The 20,457-nt window shown below is 42.8% G+C and overlaps 2 protein-coding genes across 3 annotated transcripts in view; one reads left to right on the top strand and one right to left on the bottom strand.

The window, feature by feature from the left end:
* map2k1 (mitogen-activated protein kinase kinase 1) overlaps window positions 1–20,457 on the top strand; it is a 348,516-nt gene that overhangs the window by 111,504 nt on the left and 216,555 nt on the right. The window lies entirely within an intron of this gene.
* The window catches only part of LOC144668290 (lactase-like protein), a 44,802-nt gene that overhangs the window by 19,629 nt on the left and 4,716 nt on the right, over window positions 1–20,457 (bottom strand). For both annotated transcript variants that reach the window (XM_078530141.1, XM_078530142.1), the window contains exons 4-9: window positions 14,846–14,933; window positions 13,836–13,945; window positions 12,632–12,760; window positions 9,787–9,882; window positions 6,144–6,198; window positions 5,087–5,248 (exon numbers count right to left, since the gene is read on the bottom strand). In XM_078530141.1, coding sequence (XP_078386267.1) covers window positions 5,087–5,248; window positions 6,144–6,198; window positions 9,787–9,882; window positions 12,632–12,760; window positions 13,836–13,945; window positions 14,846–14,933 — 640 coding nt within the window. The remainder of the gene's footprint in view (window positions 1–5,086; window positions 5,249–6,143; window positions 6,199–9,786; window positions 9,883–12,631; window positions 12,761–13,835; window positions 13,946–14,845; window positions 14,934–20,457) is intronic.

Below are 20,457 nucleotides of genomic sequence, written 5' to 3'. Positions count from 1 at the left end.
AAAAGCCCATGGGATCCAAGGCAATTTGGCAAATTGGATCCAGAATTGGCTGAGTGGCAGGGAGCAGAGGGTGATGGTCGAGGGGTGTTTTTGTGACTGAATGCCTGTGTCCAGCGGGATTCCACAGGGATCGGTATTGGGTCCCTTGCTGTTTGTGGTATATATAAACTATTTAGACTTGAATGTAGGAGGGTTGATCGGTAAGTTCACGGATGACATGAAAATGGAGGGGTGGTAAATAGTGAGGAGGGTAGCCTTAGATTACAGGAGGATATAGACAGGTTGGTCAGATGGGCTGATCAGTGGCAAATGGAATTTAATCCAGATAAGTGTGAGGTGATGCACTTGGGCAGGACAAACAAGGCGTGGGAATACACAATGAATGGTAGGACCCTGGAAAGAACCGAGGATCAGAGGGATCTTGGTGTGCATGTCCACGCTTAAGGTAGCGGGACAGGTAAATAAGATGGTTAAGAAGGCATATGGGATACTTGTCTTTATTAGCCGAGGCATAGAATATAAGAGCAGGGAGGTTATCCTGGAACTGTATAAAACGCTGATTAGGCCACAGCTAGAGTATTGTGTGCTGTTCTGGAATCCGCATTATAGGAAAGATATGATTGCACTAGAGAGGGTGCAGAGGAGATTTACCAGGATGTTGCCTGGGCTGGAGAGTTTTAGTTATGAGGAGAGATTGGATAGACTGGGGTTATTTTCTCTGGAGCAGAGGAGATTGAGGGGGGAGATGATTGAGGTGTATAAAATTCTGAGGGGCATAGATAGGGTTGACAGGAAGGAACTTTTTCCCTTGGTAGAGGGATCAATTACCAGGGGTCATAGGTTTAAGGTAAGGGGCAGGAGGAAGATTTTTTTCACTCAGACGGTGGTGGGAATCTGGGACTCACTACCTGAAAGGGTGGTAGAGGCAGAAACCCTCATAACATTTAAGAAATATTTGGATGTGTGTGCACTTGCGATGCCATGATATACAAGGCTAGGGGCCTAGCGCTGGACAATGGGATTAGAATAGTTAGGTACTTGTTTGACCGGTGCAGACTCGATGGGCCAAAGGGCCTTTTCTGTGCTGTAGACATCTAGGACTCTATTAGAGAGGAATACCAGGGTGCACAAAGCACTGTGAGGGACAGATAGCACTAATACAGAGAATAGTAAGTTAATAGGTGAAGTCGGGGTGAGGGAGAAAGTAACAAAATCTAAATCAGTGTTACTATGTATGTATGTGAATGCACGGAGTATAGTAAATAAGACTGGGGAGTTACAGGCGCAGATTGCCATGTGGAAATATGATGTTGTGGCAATAACAGAGACCTGGCTCAAGGAAGGGCAGAACTGGGTATTAAATATTCCCGGGTGCAAGGTGTTCAGAGAAGATAGGAAAGCAGGAGGGGTGACAGAATTGGTTAAGGAAAGCATTGCAGTGCTGGAGAAAGAGACTGTTCCGGGGGGTTCAAGGACAGAATCAATTTGACTAGAGCTAAGGAACAAAAAGGGTGCAATTACATAGCTTGGTGTAGTCTATAGACCGCCAAATAGTGAGAAGGACGTAGAAGAACAAATCTGCAAGGAAATTACAGAGATGCAAGTATTGAGAGATGCATAGAGTAGTTATAATGGGTGACTTTAATTACCCAAATTTGACTGGAACAGTGGTAGTATAAAGGGGGGAGAGGGGCAAAAGGTCCTAGATTGTGTTCAGGAGAATTTTCTACAGCAACATGTGTCCAATCCAACAAGAAAAGACGCACTGTTGGACCAGGTTCTTGGAAATGAGGTGGGCCAAGTGGATCAAGTATCAGTGGGGGAACATTTAGGAGACAGTGAACATTGTATTGTACGTTTTAGGATGATAATAGAAAAGGACAATAGGCAATCAAGAGTAAGAATAATTAACTGGACGAGAGCTGTTAGGGGGAAATTAAAAATGCGAAAAGAGAATACAGTAAGAATTTACTGAAAAACCCCTAAAATCTCCAGGCAGACATGGCTGCTAAACATATTAAAAGTTGAAGATTACCAGATGAACATTGCACAGCCTTGAAAGTCAGACTGGAGACAAAAGTAAGACATAAATTAGATGAAGTGTACTCCCCTCTCACATAGGGAAGGAGCAGATGGTCTTAGCTTAGATATGGGAAGATGAACAATGGACAAAGAGGGGGTTTTGATGAAACACAGTCTTGAGTTGTAAGAACCAAGGTCTTTGCGTACATGTTTTAATTCTGATTGGATAGTATAATTATGTATACATGCTTTAGAATAATTGGATAGCAAAATCACATGTTTATGTACTCAACAGGATAGAGTTAGTATGGAACTGGTGTGTCGGTTACCGATTGGATGTACTCAAATGTGTTATGATAAGAAAAGGTACAAAAGTAGTGAAATGTAATCAGTCAGGGAGCTGGGTCTATATTCTTAGGAATGATTGCAGCTCCCTTACACATGCTTGAATAAAACTGGTTAAAAGGAAGCCTGAGTCTCTGTGGTCGTTGCGGGATCGGAGAGTGTAACATCTCCTCTTTAAGAGCCATGGATGGGGCAAGAATGGAGCTGGGCCAGATAGACTGGAACGAAGGTTGGCAGGAAAAACTGTAGCTGAACAATGGGCTATCTTCAAAAAAAGAATTGGTCGAGCACAGTCAAGGTATGTTCCATCGAGAGGGAAAGGTAGGGCAAACAAATCCAGAGCTCCCTGGATGGAAAAGGAGATAGAAATTAAGATACAAAAGAAAAAGTGTACTTATGACAGGTGTCAGGTAGAAAATACGATTGAGAACCAAGAGGAATACAGAAGGTTCAGAGGAGAGGTGAAAAAGCATATTAGAGAAGTGAAGAGGGATTATGAGAAAAGACTGGCAGCCAACATAAAGGGGAATCCCAAAGTCTTCTATAAGCATATAAATAGTAAAAGGGTGGTAAAAGGAGAAGTAGGGCTGATTAGGGACCTAAAAGAGAATTTACACATGGACGAAGGGGCCATAGCTGAGGTATTAAATGAATACTTTGTGTCCGTCTTTACCAAGGAGATAGATGCTACCCAGGTCACGGTGACAGACGAGGAAACTCTGTCACTAGAAGGGTTCAAAATTATTAAGGAGGAAGTGTTGAATAGACTGTCAGTACTTAAAGTTGACAAGGCACCTGGACTGGATGAAATGTATCCAAGGATGTTGAAGGGAGTGAGAGTAGAAACATGCAGGGGCACTTACTATAATTTTTCAGTCATCCCTAGACACAGGGGAGGTGCCAGAGGACTGGAGAATTGCAATCATTATGCCCTTGTTCAAAAAAGGTTGTAAGGATAAGCACAGCAATTACAGACCAGTCAGTTTAACGTCACTGGTGGGCAAGATTCTAGAAACAATTATTCGGGATAGCATTAGTATTAACTAACTTGCTGGGATTTTTTGAAGAGGTAACAGAAAAGGTTGATGAGGGTAATGCTGTTGATGTGGTGTACATGGACTTTCAAAAGGTATTTGATACAGTGCCACACAACAGACTTGTGAGAAAAGTTATTGCTCATGGAATAAAAGGGACAGTAGCAATGTGGATACAAACTTGGCTGAAAAATAGGAAGCAGAGAATAATTGCATTCAAAGGGGAAAATATATATAAAGGAGAGAAGGCTGTGTGTAAGGGCAGGTATTTTAAGATCTAACACAAGTGTGAAAATCCTCCAGCGTCTAAGCCTCAAGCTGCTGTCTACAAAGAACTGAAGTTAAGAAAACTCACTTTGAATTCAACTGTTCAGGGTATCATGTTACTTTGCCTGGGTCTTTTGAAATCTGTGTGTTTTACTGTTGCCTTAATGGAGGTGTAATTGAGAGTTAGATTAATCAGGGGAGCCAGGAGTTATCATAGTAGTAATTTGTATGTGCTTAAAATTATTTTATTAATAAATGCTTATTTTAGTTTTGTAAATACCCTCTAAGACTCGGTGGACTTATTACTACTGAATTCAAGGCACACATCTCAAAATATATATACAACTTGCAAAACAGTTGTGGCAGTTGTTTCAAGTTTCCCTTTGGGATTTGAGCAGCTCAGCATTTACCATCATCTGTGCCATAACAAAATCTTCATGACAAGGGAAACAGAGCTAACAGCCAGGATTTTCCCCTCAGCGATTTGGGGACGGGGCCAGCTCGCCGAGGGGAAAATGATGTGGGATGATGTCGGGAAGAATCCCCGACGTCATCCCGGTCCCTTTAAATTTTTAGGAAGGCGGGCAGACAGCGAAATCAACTGTCCGCCCGCCGACCTGTCAATGGCCAATTGAGGCCATTGACAGGCTAGTTAAGATAATTAAAGACCTGCCCGTCCAACCTTAAGGCTGGCGGGCAGGCCAGGAGCCCCAGCGGGCTCCAGATTATTCATGAAACTTCATCCACTGCCGGGATGAAGTTTCATGTCCGTTTTTTAAAAATGTAATAAATTTTAAGTGTTTATTATTAACATGTCCCATCTCGTGTGACATTGTCACATGAGGGGGACATGTTAATAATTTTAATATTTTTCTATTTTTAGAGTTTACTTACCTCTCACAAATCTCCCTGAGACAGGACTTTGCCTCAGGGAGCAGTGCGCTGAGTGCACTTTGACATTTGGGGATTCCCTCCCCCCCGGAACAGGAAGCGCATAGCGCATAACGCTTCCTGTTGGACAGACCGCTGGGCGGGCCTTAATTGGCCCACCCACTCAAGCCCCGTTTCGGTGGCGAAGGTCGGCTGTCCGCCCGCCGCCGAGCCGGTGGGGCCCACACGCCATCCAAGGGCAAAATTCCGCCCAACGTTTCCGAAGACTGGTTCTGATGAAAAGTCATCAATCTGAAACGTTAACTCTGTTTCTCTCTCCACGGATGCTTCCTGACCTGCTGAATATTTCCAGCATTCTCTGTTTTTACTTTACATTTCCAGCATTTGGGGTATTTCGCTTTTGGTAATTTGATCCCAGCATCTGTTTAATCTGTGCTTTTGAGTCTCATCATCGCAGGTTAACTTGGTATGCAGTCGGTGTGTGTGTGTGTGTGCCCACAATATTCCCTCCCATTATTTACACTTACCAATGCAGTCTTTCATAACTTGAGGGTAGTCCCCATTGAAAATAGGGTTGGCAAACCAGCCTAGATAAAACTGGATGTATCGCTCAGCAGCCTCGATATCCTTTTGACTTGTAATGTCGACTGGCTCTCCCCATTCACTTGTGATAGAAATACCCACCAGTCCTTTCATATTAAAAGAATATTTAATAAGTTATGTGTACCACACAAACCTTATCTCAATTAGAATATGCATGTGTCAGCTTTAATGTTTTTAATCTCTGTGTCTGATACATCTCTACAATGCAACATGTTACTTTATAGAAAGATAGACCACAGAAAGTGGCCATTTGGCCCATCATAACTTTGCTGGCTCTTTGAAAGAGCTTTCCAATTAGTCCCACTCCCCCTGCTCTTTCCTCTTAGCCTTGCATGTTACCTTTTCAACTACTCATTCAATTTCCTTTTGAAATTTACTATTAAATCTGCTTCCACCTGACTTTTACATTGCACATTGCAGATCAAATTCCTTCTAGTTCTTTTGCCAATTGCCTCAAATCTAAGTGCTCTGGTTACTGACCCTTTTGCCAGTGGAGGCAGTTTCTCCCTATTTACTCTATCTAAACCCTCCATAATTTCGAACTCCTCTTTTAAAAACTCCCCCTAACCTTCTCTGATCTCAGGAGAACAACCCCAACTTCTGCTGTGGCTCCACATTACTGAAATCCCTCATCCCTGATCTAACTGAAATAAGACATGTTGGAGCTGAATGGCCATCATAGATACTACCAATCTATGACTTTATATTTACGCAGAACACAACATGTTTATTTATATTTATACTCAACCCATCTCTACCTGTGTACAGTGACAGTTCCATGGAATTTGTCACATCCACCTATTGCTCGAATCTCATAAGCACCACTTGAAGCTGATGAAACATTTTACCCTATAAACTCTGCTAATCCTTACAGTAGAAACTCTAGTCGAATTATACAGTATACATTACTTCAATTGAGTCCTGTGATATATGTTTGCTTTTTGTTTCATTCTGTTCAGTCTTAACTGATAACTCAAATACCTTTTTGGTGACTGCGCCAGAGCCTGTCATATGCGTGCCAAGCCTTTGCGTGAGCCTGTGAAACAGAAGCCAAGACCTATAGTGTTAATGAGATTATGGTTTGTTCGTAATTTCCTCCCACACAATCATAGAATCATAGAGGTCTACAGCACAGAAAAAGGCCTTTCGGCCCATCGAGTCTGCACCGGTCAAACAAGCACCTAACTATTCTAATCCCATTTTCCAGCACTAAGCCCATAGCCTTGTATGCCATGGCATCGCAAGTCCACATCCAAATATTTCTTAAATGTTATGAGGGTTTCTGCCTCCACCACCCTTTCAGGCAATGAGTTCCAGATTACCACCACCTTCTGGGTGAAAAAATTCTTCCTCACATCCCCTCTAAACCTCCTGCCCTTTACCTTAAATCTATGCCCCCTGGTTATTGATCCCTCCACCAAGGGGAAAAGTTCCTTCCTGTCTACCCTATCTATGCCCCTCAGAATTTTATACACCTCAATCATGTCCCCCCCTCAATCTCCTCTGCTCCAGAGAAAATAACCCCAGTCTATCCAATCTCTCCTCATAACTAAAACTCTCCAGCCCAGGCAACATCCAGGTAAATCTCCACTGAAATCACATCTTTCCTATAATGCGGATTACAGAACTGCACGCAATACTCTAGCTGTGGCCTAACCAGTGTTTTATACAGTTCCAGCATAACCTCCCTGCTCTTATATTCTGTGCCTTGGCTAATGAAGGCAAGTATCCCATATACCTTCTTAACCATCTTATCTATCTGTCCTGCTACCTTAAGGGACCAGTGGACATGCTCATCAAGGTCCCTCTGATCCTCGGTACTTCCCAGGGTCCTACCGTTCATCGTGTATACCTATGCCTTGTTTGTCCTGCCCAAGTGCATCACCTCACACTTATCTGGATTAAATTCCATTTGCCACTGATCAGCCCAACTAACCAGCCCGTCTATATCCTCCTGTAATCTAAGGCTATCCTCCTCACTACTTACCACCCCACCAATTTTCGTGTCATCTGCGAACTTACTGATCAACATTCAACATTACTGATCTACATTCAAATCTAAATCATTTATATATACCACAAACATCAAGGTACCCAACATCAATCCCTGTGGAGCCCCACTGGACACAGGCATCCAGACACAAAAAGACCCCTTGACCACCGCCTTCTGCTTCCTGCCACTCAGCCAATTCTGGATCCAATTTGCCAAATTGCCTTAGATCCCATGGGGTCTCACCTTTGTCATCAGTCCCCCATGCAGGTCCTTATCAAAAGCCTTGCTGAAGCCCAAGCAGACTATATCAAATGCATTGTCCTCATCTACACACCTGGTCACCTCTTCGAAAAATTCAATCAAATTGGTCAGACATGACTTCCCCTTAAAATATCCATGCTGACTGTCCTTGATTCACCCCTGCGTCTCCAAGTGTAGATTAATTCTGTCCCTCAGAATTGCTTCCAATAGTTTCCCCACCACTGAGGTTAGACTGACTGGCCTGTAGTTCCCTGGTTTATCCCTCCCTCCCTTCTTGAATAACAGTACCACATTGGCTGTCCTCTGGTCCCCTGGCACCTCTCCTGTGGCCAGAGAGGTATTGAAAATTATTGCCAGTGCCCCTGCTATCTCCTTCCTTGCCTCACTCAACAGCCTGGGATACATTTCATCCGGGCCTGGAGATTTATCTACTTTTAAGCCTGCCAGACCACTTAGAACTTCCCCCCTTTCTATGCTAATTTCTTTAATTATATCATAGTCCTTCTGCCTGATTTCCATGCCCACGTCATCCCTCTCACTTGTGAACACCGACACAAAGTAATAATTTAGAACCCTACCTACATCTTCTGGCTCCACACACAAATTACCACTTTGGTCCTTAATGGACCCTACTCTTTCCCTAGTTATCCTCTTACTCTTAATGTACTTGTTAAATAACTTTGGATTTTCCTTTATTTTACCTGCCAATGTTTTTTCATGCCCCTTTTTGATCTCCTAATTTCCTTTTTAAGTTCCCCCCTACACATTCTATACTCCTCTAGGGCTTCCACTGTTTTGAGCCCTTGGTATCTGCCATAAGCCTCCCTTTATCTCTTCATCCAATCCTGTATATCCCTAGACATCCAGGGTTCTCTGGATTTGTTGATCCCACCCTTTATCTTTACTGGAATATGTTGACCTGTACTCTCCCTATTTCCTTCTTGAATGAGTCCCACTGCTCTGCGCAGATTTACTTAAAAGTAGCTGCTCCCAGTCCACTCTGGCCAAATCATATCTGATCTAATTAAAATAGGCCTTCTCTCAATTTAGAACTCTGATTTCTGGCCCATCCTTGTCCTTTTCCATAACAACTTTGAATCTAACGGAGTTATGATCACTATCTGCAAAATGCTCCCCCACTGATACCTCTACCACTTGCCCAGCTTCATTCCCTAAAATTAAGTCCAGGACCGCCCCCTCTCTTGTCGGATCTTCTACGTACTGGCTTAAAAAGCTCTCCTGGATGCATTTTACGAATTCCGCTCCCTCTAAACCTATCACACTATGACTAACCCAGTTAATGTTGGGGAAGTTGAGTTCCCCCATTATTACTACCCTATTATTTTTACACTTCTCTGAAATTTGCCTACATATCTGTTCTCCTATTTCTCTCTGACTGTTTGGGGGCCTATAGTACACTCCTAGCAATGTGAATGCTCCTTTTTTGTTTTTAACTTCTACCCACATGGCTTCATTTGAGGAGCCTTCTAAGGTGTCATCCCTCCTCACTGTTGTAATTGATTCCTTGATCAATATTGTGATATCCCCTCCTCTTTTACCTCCTTTCCTGTCTCGCCTGAAGACCCTATATCCTGGAATATTGAGCTGCCAATCTTGCCCATCTCTCAACCATGCCTCTGTGACAGCAATTACATTATGCTTCCATGTGTTAATTTGTGCCCTCAACTCATCTGCCTTATTCATCAGACTCTTTGCATTAAAATAAATACCATCCAACCTTGCCAAACCCCCTTGTGCCTTAACTGGTCTATAATTTCTATGCCTTCCAGACTCACTTGCTCTCTCTTCTAATTTTGGCTGTGCATCTCCCCCTGCTGAACTTCCTCTCAGGATCCCATCCAGTCTTTTTGAATTTCTCAGCTCTCACCACCACCTTGATGAGCCCTGTCCAAAAACCTACATCATTAAAGTTTACATGTACGCTTGGCTCAGTGGTAGCTTTCGAAACTCTGAGTTAGAATATTATAAGTTCGAGCCACACTACAGAAACCCGAGCACATAATCTAAGGTGACATTTCAGTACAATACCCAGGGGGTGCTACAATCTAAGGTGTCCTGTTTATTTGTGCAAGAGATCCCATGAACAAAACAGGGGTGTTTTCCTTATGTCCTGGCCAATGTTTATCCCTCAACCACAACCAAAAACAAATTATCTTCTCATGTCTGTTGTACCTTGCTGTGCCCAAATTGTCTGGGCATTTGCCTACATAACAATAGTGTCTATACTTCATTGGCTGTAAGGCACTGTAGGATGCCTTGAGAACATGAAAGGTTCTGTACACAAGCAAGTTCTTTCTTATTTCAATGAATTATGCATTTTTTGATATTGAGAAAAGGGAAAGTTCTTACCTTAATGATGTTATGTGCTGCCCTGTAAGCTCCTGTTCCTTTCAGCTTTAACCCTGGTGCATGCTCTCCCACCTCATATCCCTCCACAGCTGTGGACTATAATTAAAATACAATACTTCATTATCAAAAGGAATCAGTTCATACATATCTTCAGTACTGATACTGTCCTATGAAACCTCTCATGAGTTGTGATCATAGAAACATAAAAATTAGGAGCAGGAGTTGACCACTCAGCCCCTCGAGCCTGCTCTGCCATTCAATAAGATCATGGCTGATCTGATTGAATCCTGCTTATGTTCCATGTTGGATCTTCAGAGTGTTGTCAGCATACTGGCTAGAGCCAGGATGCTTCTCAAACACAGACTTCCCAACCTCACTTCTGCCGATCGGTTGGAGGAAGGGGCAAGTGGATGTTAGGGGAAGAAAAATAGGAATTCTCTACCGTTCTCAGCTAAGGCTAATTGGTGCATATCTCTTCTCTGCAAATCAGGAATATCATAAGCAGGATATCTGCCTGTCATGAACTGGAGAATGACAAATGGTGATGGCAGGAGTAATCTAAAGAGAAAGCGGAAATTATGTACTCAACACAGTTTCTTTAAATTCTAGACATTATTCCCAGGTATCTGGAACCAGAAAAAGCATAAATCTCATGTCTCCTGATTGACTCAGGATGATCCTAGGTTAGTTGTGATGTCTCCCATGCTGAGATGTGACAAGAAACCTTCTGGCAGTTCTAGACCAGCCATAACTATGTAACATCAAGTTGGTAGGTTTGTCTGCAACAATAGGAGTCAAGATGCTCCCTAATGATGAGGCAGCAGGTTCCTTGAGTTCCTGCCAGCATTTAGCACCAGGTGGGTTATTTGTGCCAAAAATAGCAGCTACATCACAGATAGTTGATAATTTGAGTGCCCTAGGTTTTTTGTCTCCATGGCTACTTAAGTGCATATCACAGAGCATCGCCTGCTTCAGGTTAATCTTGTACCCATGTTTCTGTTAATGTGCAAATATCTCAACTTGCCTGTCCTAGTAGTTCTTGGTGCGTTGACCAATGAGGCAACAGTGCCAAGAACAACCCTTTCCTAATATGCCTGCTGGACAGAATTCATACAGGACAAAACCAGTTTAACAAGGAATACAACAGCCCACAGACTGCAGTCAGATATAGAATATGATGTGTAGTTATTAAGTTAAGGGGATTTGTTATTTCATCTATTTATGAAACAATTCGCATAAGATTCAATAAACTTTCAATTTTTCAGTTGTATTTTCATGCAATTCCTTATTACCTACATCCTCAATTATCATGTTACTCACAACAGATAAACCACAAACAACAGTAGATTGGCTTTAACTGAAGAAATAATTTTAAAAGTAAAATTTAAAAAAAAATAGTTTTTGGCCTCAAGCAATCACAATTAATCTTCAATTTGAAACAATTTCAATACTCTTTAATTACTATACTTGGAAGTAATATTTAAGAGAAAGCATTGAAGTCTTTAGCTTTTTGTGGGATATTGCTGTGTGGAAAATTGCTGCCATGTTTCCCTACAGAACAATGTCAATGTCCTTCAGTTAATGTATAATGAAGCACTTTGAGATGTTTCTGAGAGATGTGATAAGGCACGTTACAAAGGGAAACATTTTCACCGTCCAAGGGCATGTTGACAATAGTGTTGCCAAACTGCCACCCTGGTTCCAAGCTTTAGAGATCTAAGACTTTGAACAATGGTTGAAATTTGACCAAATAAAAATCTGATGACGAAAGGTTAATCAAATAAGAACTGTTATGTAATAGAGGAAGCTAAGAGCCAACTTTATGACAAACAAACTTACCTCTGGGTTTATGTGCAACTGGAAGTGCAATATGGGAGACCTACCATTATTTGTAATGTGTAATAAAGTAGCTGTTCTAACCTTGGTAAAAGCTTCAATGGCTCAATAAACTTTTTATTTATCTTTAAAAAGCATTAACTGTGCCAAGCTAACATTGGAATCCACAAAGCAAACACTCTTTATGTTTCTATGTTAAACTGTGCCTAGCTAGGACTGTGATAGTGAAATGTTACTTTCAGTTCTTGCAAGCCTTGGAAAACCTGAATTAACTCAATCACTCACTTTTCCAGAGCTGCTTCATCCAATTCAGTCACTGGGAGTCAAAGCCTATCACGACAGGCAATGGGCACTAGGTGAGGTACACCCAGGACGGGATGCCAGTCCATCACAGGGCACACACTCACACGCACAGACACACACACTGGGGGGAAACTGATCGTAGCCAAACCCAAAATTAACTGCTTCTTGTATTGAGTTGGTGTTTGCAGAATAAATCAGTGAGAAAATTAGATTTCACACTAGAGCCTTAGACATGGATGTAATGTTTTTCATCTTGACCAACTAAGGGGGGAGTTCCTTACCAGGACTTTAGTTTTGAGTTTGTCTTTTTAAATTCAGAAATTAAAATAGGAAGCTGAACATAGTAATGTTAGATATGTTCATAGTCAGTTCAGAGACCAGTTTAAAGAAATATGACAGAATAACATGTCAGCTGTCACTGGAAGAAAGAAGATGGCATTGAAGGGACAGACTTAAACAAGAAATGGATAATATCTACCTGTACTTTGCTATATAAACTGAAATTATGGTATGTTTAGAAACCCAAGAATTGAATAGTTTCTGTACCTGAGATGTGATATGTAGTACTAAATTGCTCATCCCAAGAATACCATAGACATAGATATAAATCTCAATCCATTATTCCTACATACAGAAAATAAATTAACTAAAATATTTAAAACTGTAATGTCTAATGTCCATTAAACTAAATCTCATTGGAACATACCCAAGGGTTATTGAAAGTAATCCAGTGTTTTACCCGGTCACCAAACTTCTCAAAACACAAGTTGGCATAATCATTGAAGAAGCTGATCAGACTGTTGTTCTGCCAGCCTCCATATCTATCTTGCAGTGCCTAAAATATCAATGATAATAGACTGTGATTAATTGCAGGAAGATAAGCATTAAATGAGAAAAGGCCATTTGACCTATCATGTCTGTTCCTTCCAATAAACTATGTAGAGCTAACCAACCTCTTCCAGGCTTGTATAACCACAGATAAAACATCTGACAAAAGAAACCTCCTGGTCACCAAAAGTTAACTTCGATTATTTGGCTGATGCAGGGCTTTGGAACTGGGCTGTGCCGCCTGGGAAAGTCAGAGCTTCAGTCTCCAGTGTAAGCTCAGTCTCTGACAGGGGAAGGGGTGGAGGTGGTAGGGCTGCTACCATTGGCTTCAGTGTTCAAGCTTGGAGAGGGTAAAATAAGGTCAGGGTTCCCACTCCTGATTGCTATCCAGTGAGTCTTGCTGGAAGATGTGTGTGTGTGTGTGTGTGTGGTTGTCTGGTGAAGATACGATTGGGATCAACTGAAATCTCCATTTAGTCTTAATGAGCTCCTGTGTGAGGGCAAATCTTAGAGAGTGCGGGGGCAGGAAAAGCTTGGGGTCAGCACTGAGCTGCAGATTTGTAACTTTTTGCAATGACAGGAAGGTTTGTAATCATCTAGGAACATGGTGCTTGATTACTTCATGGAATGTAGCAGATTTAGACAAGGCTGTAGAATCACAGGTAATGAGTAACACTGCTGTCTTTTCAGTAAGGAGGTGATCCTTTGGAAGAGCTGAAAGAACACTCACCATATGCGTGAAAGATGGGCCACATGGGTGAGGCAACAGAGGACGTCCTGTGTTCATGGAACTCAAGTTCTCCATGTCCACATTTCAAGAGAGGAAAAAAAAAATCAAATAAAAGCCATAAAAACTCTTATAATTTGTAGGTATTGTCGATGTTTAGTGTTACGGTGCAGCTCTGGGCTTTTTAATTCATTTTTGGGATGTGGGGGGTTGCTGGAAATTCTGTCATTTATTGCCCATCCCTAGCTGCCCTTGAGAAGGTGATGGTGAGCTTTCTCCTTGAACCCTGTGCAGTTCTAATGACTCACACAGATGTTAGTATGTTACACTTGGTGTTCAAACATTTTCCACAAACCTGCGGAAGATCCCCATGGTACAGGGTCGCTACGGGCTGGATCTTGCTCTCCAGGAGGGTGTTTATTAGCTCATTATAATGCATGATTCCTTTGTCATTGACTCGCTCAGCTGTATAATACGGAGAGATGAGAAACAAACTATGACTTAAAAAGGAAATAAGTTATGTGACGACAGTAAAGATTTTCTCCACTTTTTTATATCCCTCCTCCTTTACATTTTGTGGCAAACTCCTCCCACAAGTGTAAAAAGACTGCTTTCATAACATTAATCCTGTGCTACTGGAGATCAGCCTTAGAGGTGGAGGGAGGAGGAGAAGCTGGGAATCAACACTTAGCTATGGATTTGTACCTTTGCACTAAGGTAGAATCTCATTGACAGGAAGATTAGCGATCGTCTGGGAACACAGTGATTGACTTTTTCCAGAGTGCAGCAAGTAGATTTACACAAGATTGGAACATCACAAACAACCTGAACACCACAGCAACAGGGCTGTCTCTTTGCAGAAGAAAGACAGGAACCTACGCAAGAGGAAGCCAGGCCCTCACACCTCAAGGCTGGTCTGTCATGGGCAAGCACCTTGCATGTGCTTGTTGTCCACTTACGCAGTGACTGGCGCTAATCACGCACTGTGTGGAGAATGTTAAGGAGGATTCTAAACCCCAATGTGCCAAGAAGATATGTCAACAGGATCCTTTCCATTTTTTGTTAATACAAAATAAAAATGCATTATACCCACGTACTTTCTCCACTTTTGCTCAACAGACACTAATCCCTGGTTGGCATCCCCTCCAGCTTCTACCAGCTCAGTGCCAATCTGTGGCTTCATGAAGTTCAGCCCTGAATTGAATTTGAGTCAGTTTTCTCCCGCTGTCAGCAGCGATGGAAGCTGCTTACTCACTCATTAAGCTCAATTAATATAAGGAAGTTGACATTAAGGTTGACATTGGCTGAGTCTGTGACACCTCGTGTTAGCAAAAACACTGCATTTCACAAAATGAGAGATGTTACCTTTGATCCCAGTGGGTATAATTCGAGGCCAGGAGATAGAAAAACGATAATGATTGACTTTCAATTCCTTCAGCAGAGCAATATCCTCCTGTAAGAGAATCCAGTGTTAACAAAGCCTTGCGCATATGAGGAGGATTGACTCAAGCAGAGAAAACATTGAAACAAAAGCAAAGAGAAAGAGAAAGGTTAATGTTTTAGACAGCGTCTCTCCTCGGAGCTCAATAGAAGCAGGGCCCTTTCTATCTGGGACAAGGATGAGGAATGAGTGATGTAGACAAATAAAACAATTCTTTCACCTCTAAGCATGAGATTTGAACTCAGGCAAAAAAGATATGATGGTCTATGCGGTGTATCCTAATTGTCACCACTATAAATATGGTGGCCATGTTTACAGGGTAAAATAGTTTAGTGGAAATGGTGCTGGCCTCACAGTCAGGCTGCTGTGAATTCAAATCCCATTATGGTATATTGTGAAATAAAAACAGAAAACACTGGAAAAACTCAGCAGGTCTGACAGCATCTGTGAGGAGAGATACAGAGTTAACATTTCGACGTTTCGAGTCCGTATGGCTCTTCTTCTGATGAAGGGTCAGACGGACTTAAAGCGTTAACTCTGTTTCTCTCTCCACAGATGCTGTCAGACCTGCCGAGTTTTTCCAGTGTTTTCTGTTTTTATTTCCTATTTCCAGCATCCGCAGTATTTTACTTTTATCTTAATGCTAATTGTGAAACAGAATTCAACAAGTCAGGTAAAGTAATTTCTGGGATGAGCCATAAAAGATCCTGGGTTGTCGCAAAAAATCCAAATGGTTGACTAATGTCCATCAGGGTAGAGAATATATCTGACCCAGTGTGACCTACATGTGGCTCCAGTCCATGCTACATGGGGTTGACTTTGAATATCTTCAAGGCAACTACAGTTAGCAACAAGTGCAGCCTTGCCAGCGAAGCCCACATCCCAAGAACAAAAACAAAATCCAATGGTCTACATCTGTTTTAAGCAGCCTTCATTCAGCTCCTAGATGGATAAGAGCCAGGGCACAAAACTGCCCATAACTTGGCAATAATTTAACATTACATTACAAGTATGGTTGCTGTGGAGATTGGAATTGCAAACTGGGCAATGCTCTACAATGGCACCAGTTTACATGTAGGGCTGGATTTTTGGGTCATTGGGTGCAGTGGGCGGGCCTGGGAGCAGCCGGGAAACAGGTCACCGCCCGCGATTGGCCCCCAACCGCGATTTCACGCTGGTGGCCGATTAATGGCCAGCCAGCATGAAAGGCTCAGCACTGCCAGGGTGGGGGCAGGAGGAGGGTGAGCACTTAAGTCCACGCAAGTGTGGGGGAGTGCGCAATGAAAGCTCCCTGAAGGCACAGAGCTGCCTCAGTGAGCTGAAGAATTTTAAAATCAAAGATAAATATGTGGAAACTGTGGGGAAAAAAAATGTCCCCACATAGGACTCACTCACATTCCTTCACTGTCGCTGGGTCAAAATCCTGGAACTCCCTCCCTAACAGCACTGTGGGTGTACCTACACCACATGGACTGCAGCGGTTCGAGAAGGCAGCTCACCGCCACCTTCTCAAGGGCAACCAGAGATGGGCAATAAATGCTGGCTTAGCCAGTGAAGCCCACATCCCGTGAATGAATAAAAAAAATGCATATATACATAATAAAACTTGTGTTAAAACATATATGTTAAATATATATGTTAAAACATTTTTAAAAAATGAATATTGGAAGCTTCATCACGCCCAGGGATGAGTTTTCCTCCAAAATGCAAAGGCCGCTTGGCCGATTCGTCCGCCCGCCAACCGTAACATTGGACGGGCAGCAAAAAATCTCTGTTAATTAATGAATTAATAGCTTAAATAGGCTTTTTAATTGTTGGCGGGTGCGCTGCCAACTCTCGCATGCGCCTGCCGACCGAAATATCACGTGAATGTGAGAGATGTCGGGACCCTCACCTGACGTCATCGCCCATTATTTCATGCTCGAGCATGTCGGGCGCGTGCCCGTATGCCGAACAGAAAATTCTGCCATACTGTTGGCACAGGACAGAGGAAGCTGCTTTATTGTACCTATATATAGTGTTGATGATTGTTGTAAGATGTTGTGTAGTTCGGTAGGTCTCATGAAGAGATTCTGACTCTACTATAGTTTAACAGTTAGTGTTTATTAACTACCAGTAATTATATACATATATATAGTAAAAGACCCAAGAAAGGAGCTGTCTCCATGCTTGCCTCTGCACACGTCTTTGTTCAGTACAAGACTGTCCTCTAGACTCGGATCATGTACATCACATTGTGGGTGGTACTGTACCCAGTCCATTAACCCTTTTTATACCAAACTCTTATACTACACCTCCCCCCAAGTCTTTATCCAACACATTTACATTGTATTCCTGTTTACCCAAGATATGTACTTTACTTTTACTACCCCTTCTCCCCTCCTCAAGTCTCTGTGTTTACAGGTTCAGGTGTCTAGAAGCTTTATAATTCTTCCAGATCTTATCTTTACAACAGTTAGAGGAGTGGTAACATCTTTTGGCAATCTCCACCTATCACTGGCTCTCTATCCAGCTCTACCTGTCCCACCCCCCCCCCTTAAACCAGCTTATATTTCACCTATTTTTCCTTAGTTCTGTTAAAGAGTCATACGGACTCGAAACGTTAACTGCATTCCTCTCCGCAGATGCTGTCAGACCTGCTGAGTTTTTCCAGGTATTTTTATTTTTGTTTTTGTTATAGAGGAGTGGTAGGTTCTGTTGCAGTGGTGAGGTTGTTTTGGATGTGGTCATTCTGGCATCTGGTCATCGTCTTCAATTTCTCTCCAATGTATAGTGGGAGAATCACACCAAGGGGAAAGGAGAAGGCTCTTCCTGTTCCTGTTGATATTACCTTCGGGAGTACAGACAAGGTATGACCATGGCTGTTCGTCTTCTCTCCAGATAATAATACCCTCTCTATCAAGGTCCTCAATCCAGGCGCTGTCATCCTTGTGTAAACCTGGCAGGTGTCTGGTGCGGTACCTTTTGTTCTGGCGAAAGGGTGCTTCTTTAAAAATTCATTCATGGAATGTGGGCATCACTGGCTGGGCCAGCATTTATTCCCAATCCCTAATTGCCCTCAAGAAGGTGGTGGTGATCTGCCTTCTTGAACTGCTGCAGTCCATGTGTTGTAGGTAAACCCACAGTGACGTTAGGGAGGGAGTTCCAGGATTTTGGCCCAGCGACAGTGAAGGAACGGTGATATATTTCCAAGTCAGGATGGTGAGTGACTTGGAGGGGAACTTGCAGGTGATGGTGTTTCCATGCATCTACTGCCCTTGACCTTTTGTGGGTTTGGGAGGTGCTGTCTAAGGTATCTTGGTGAGTTCCTGCAGTGCATCTTGTAGATGGTACACACTGCTGCTGTGCGTCGGTGGTGGAGGGAGTGAATGTTTGTGGATGGGCTGCCAATTAAGCGGGCTGCTTTGTTCTGGATGTTGTTGAGCTTCTTGAGTGTTGTGGGAGCTGCACTCATCCAGGCTAGTGGAGTGTATTCCATCACACTCCTGACTTGTGCCTTGTAGATGGTGGACAGAATTTAGGGAGTCAGGAGGTGAGTTACTCGCTGCAGGATTCCTAGCCTCTGATCTGCTCTTGTAGCCACAGTATTTATATGGCTAGTCTAGTTCAGTTTCTGGTCAATGGTAACCCGCAGGATGTTGACAGTGGGGAACTCAGTGATGTAATGCCATTGAATGTTAAAGAGCAATGGTTAGATTCTCTCTTGTTGGAGGTGGTCATTGCCCGGCACCATGTGTTATACAAACGCTACTTGCCACCCATCAGCCCAAGCCTGGATATCATCCAGGTCTTGCTGCATTTGGACATGGTGGTCGCTTACTTGGTACCCATCCAAAAACATTCTGTTTTGGGACTGGGACCATCCTGGAACACCATTTGGTTGGCTGAGTGACGAGGGAGATGACATCCATTTCTGTCATCTCGTCCAGCTGTTGTTGCACTTGCTTCATGAGTGGGCGGGGTAGTTTTCATGGTGTGAACAGACACACGGGCTTAACATCCTCCCTCAGTGTAGTCCTGTACGCAGTCCTGAGTCACCACAATCCAGGAAAGAGTTTCGGGAACCCATGTTTCAGTTTGGAACCAGGCCTTGCTGGTCGACCCCATCAATTTTCTGTAGGAGGTTGAGGTTGACACAGATTTTTCAGCTTAAAAGGGAACATTCTTGGTTGTGAATGACAAACAGAGTCTCTCATATTCTTTTGTCTTCGTACCTGAGTATCACCTGCAGAGTACCTTTCGCCAGGAGGTTGATGCCGCCTACTCCATGCAGCTGTGTTGTGGGTGGCATCAACTGTTGGATTACCAGCCATGTCCAAGAGGGCCATAACACTGTCTCCGGTGTCCAATTTAAAGTTTGTGAGATGACCATTAACCAAGATGTCCGTGTTCCAGAACAAAAATCTCTGATATTTGACCTCACCCTCCTCACGGCAATGCCTCGATCAATCAGGATCAAGGTGCCAGGTTTAAATTTCAAACAATGCTTGGCAGTTAACTGTCAGTCACCATCACTGGTGCATTCTCCATTGCAATGCCATTTGCCAACCAATCAGCACTCTCTTCACATACAGTATAAATTGTTGTTTTCCCTTTATATTGGTATTCTTGTGAGTGTCCTGATGAGTGCAAGACCAAAAGCTTCAACGTCTCTTTTTTCAGCAATGCCCAAGCATTGTAGTGTTTATTCTTGGTGTGGTGCCTCAACCTTGTGAATCATCTTGGTATCATCTGTACATCTGGTTGCTTTAGCTTTGTATAGCTTTCCAAAGTGTCCCATGCGGTTGTAATTATAACACTGTGCTGAGATTGCCAGGCATTGGTCACGCATGTGACACTTGGCTCCACAGTGCTGGCATGGTCGCTCACCCTTTACTGGTCGGTTAGGTTATTGCTTCCCTTGGCCTGGAGTGTCCCAGCTTCTCTGCTATTTTAATAGCTGGACAGTGGAGGTTGCTCTGTACCATGGCTTGCTTTCAACTCTTAAGATGGACCTGTGCTGTAAATGGATTTTGAATTGCCTGACAATCCCTTCCTTAGCTTGAAGCATGTCTGCTTGTGCATTGTCTGCCACTCAACAACAATCCTGTCCCTGATTAGCTCTGATTTCAGGTCACCGAGGTCACAGCCTTCAGCAATTCTGTAGAGCTCATTAATGAAGGAGTCAACAGGTTCTCCTGGCTGTTGGATATGTTTGCTAAACTTTGCTCTTTCAAGGATCTTGGTATTTTTCAGATAAAAACATGTGTGAAATGATTTTAAAACTTCATCAAATTTTGCTGAAGATTAATTGATTCCTTGTCGAGCTATCATATCATCAGCTATTGGACCTAACGAATAAAGCAGCGTGTTAACCTGTTCAGCTTTTGTCTTTTTTCCTAGACCTGACGCAATCATGTATCTATGGAAGTTCTTTCTCCAATGTCCCCAATTTTGTGACTGGCCTGGGCCTTGGATGAGTCCAAATTGGTCTTGTAAGGTAGATTTTTGATCTGTGGTCATTTAAACTGAAAAGTGTGTATAGCTCTAAATGCTC

This window comes from Cetorhinus maximus, chromosome 26 (assembly GCF_964194155.1).
Source record: "Cetorhinus maximus chromosome 26, sCetMax3.hap1.1, whole genome shotgun sequence".
Taxonomy (NCBI): Eukaryota; Metazoa; Chordata; class Chondrichthyes; order Lamniformes; family Cetorhinidae; genus Cetorhinus; species Cetorhinus maximus.
The sequence above is the reverse complement of the archived record's forward strand: the minus strand, read 5'-3'. Positions and strand labels throughout refer to the sequence as shown.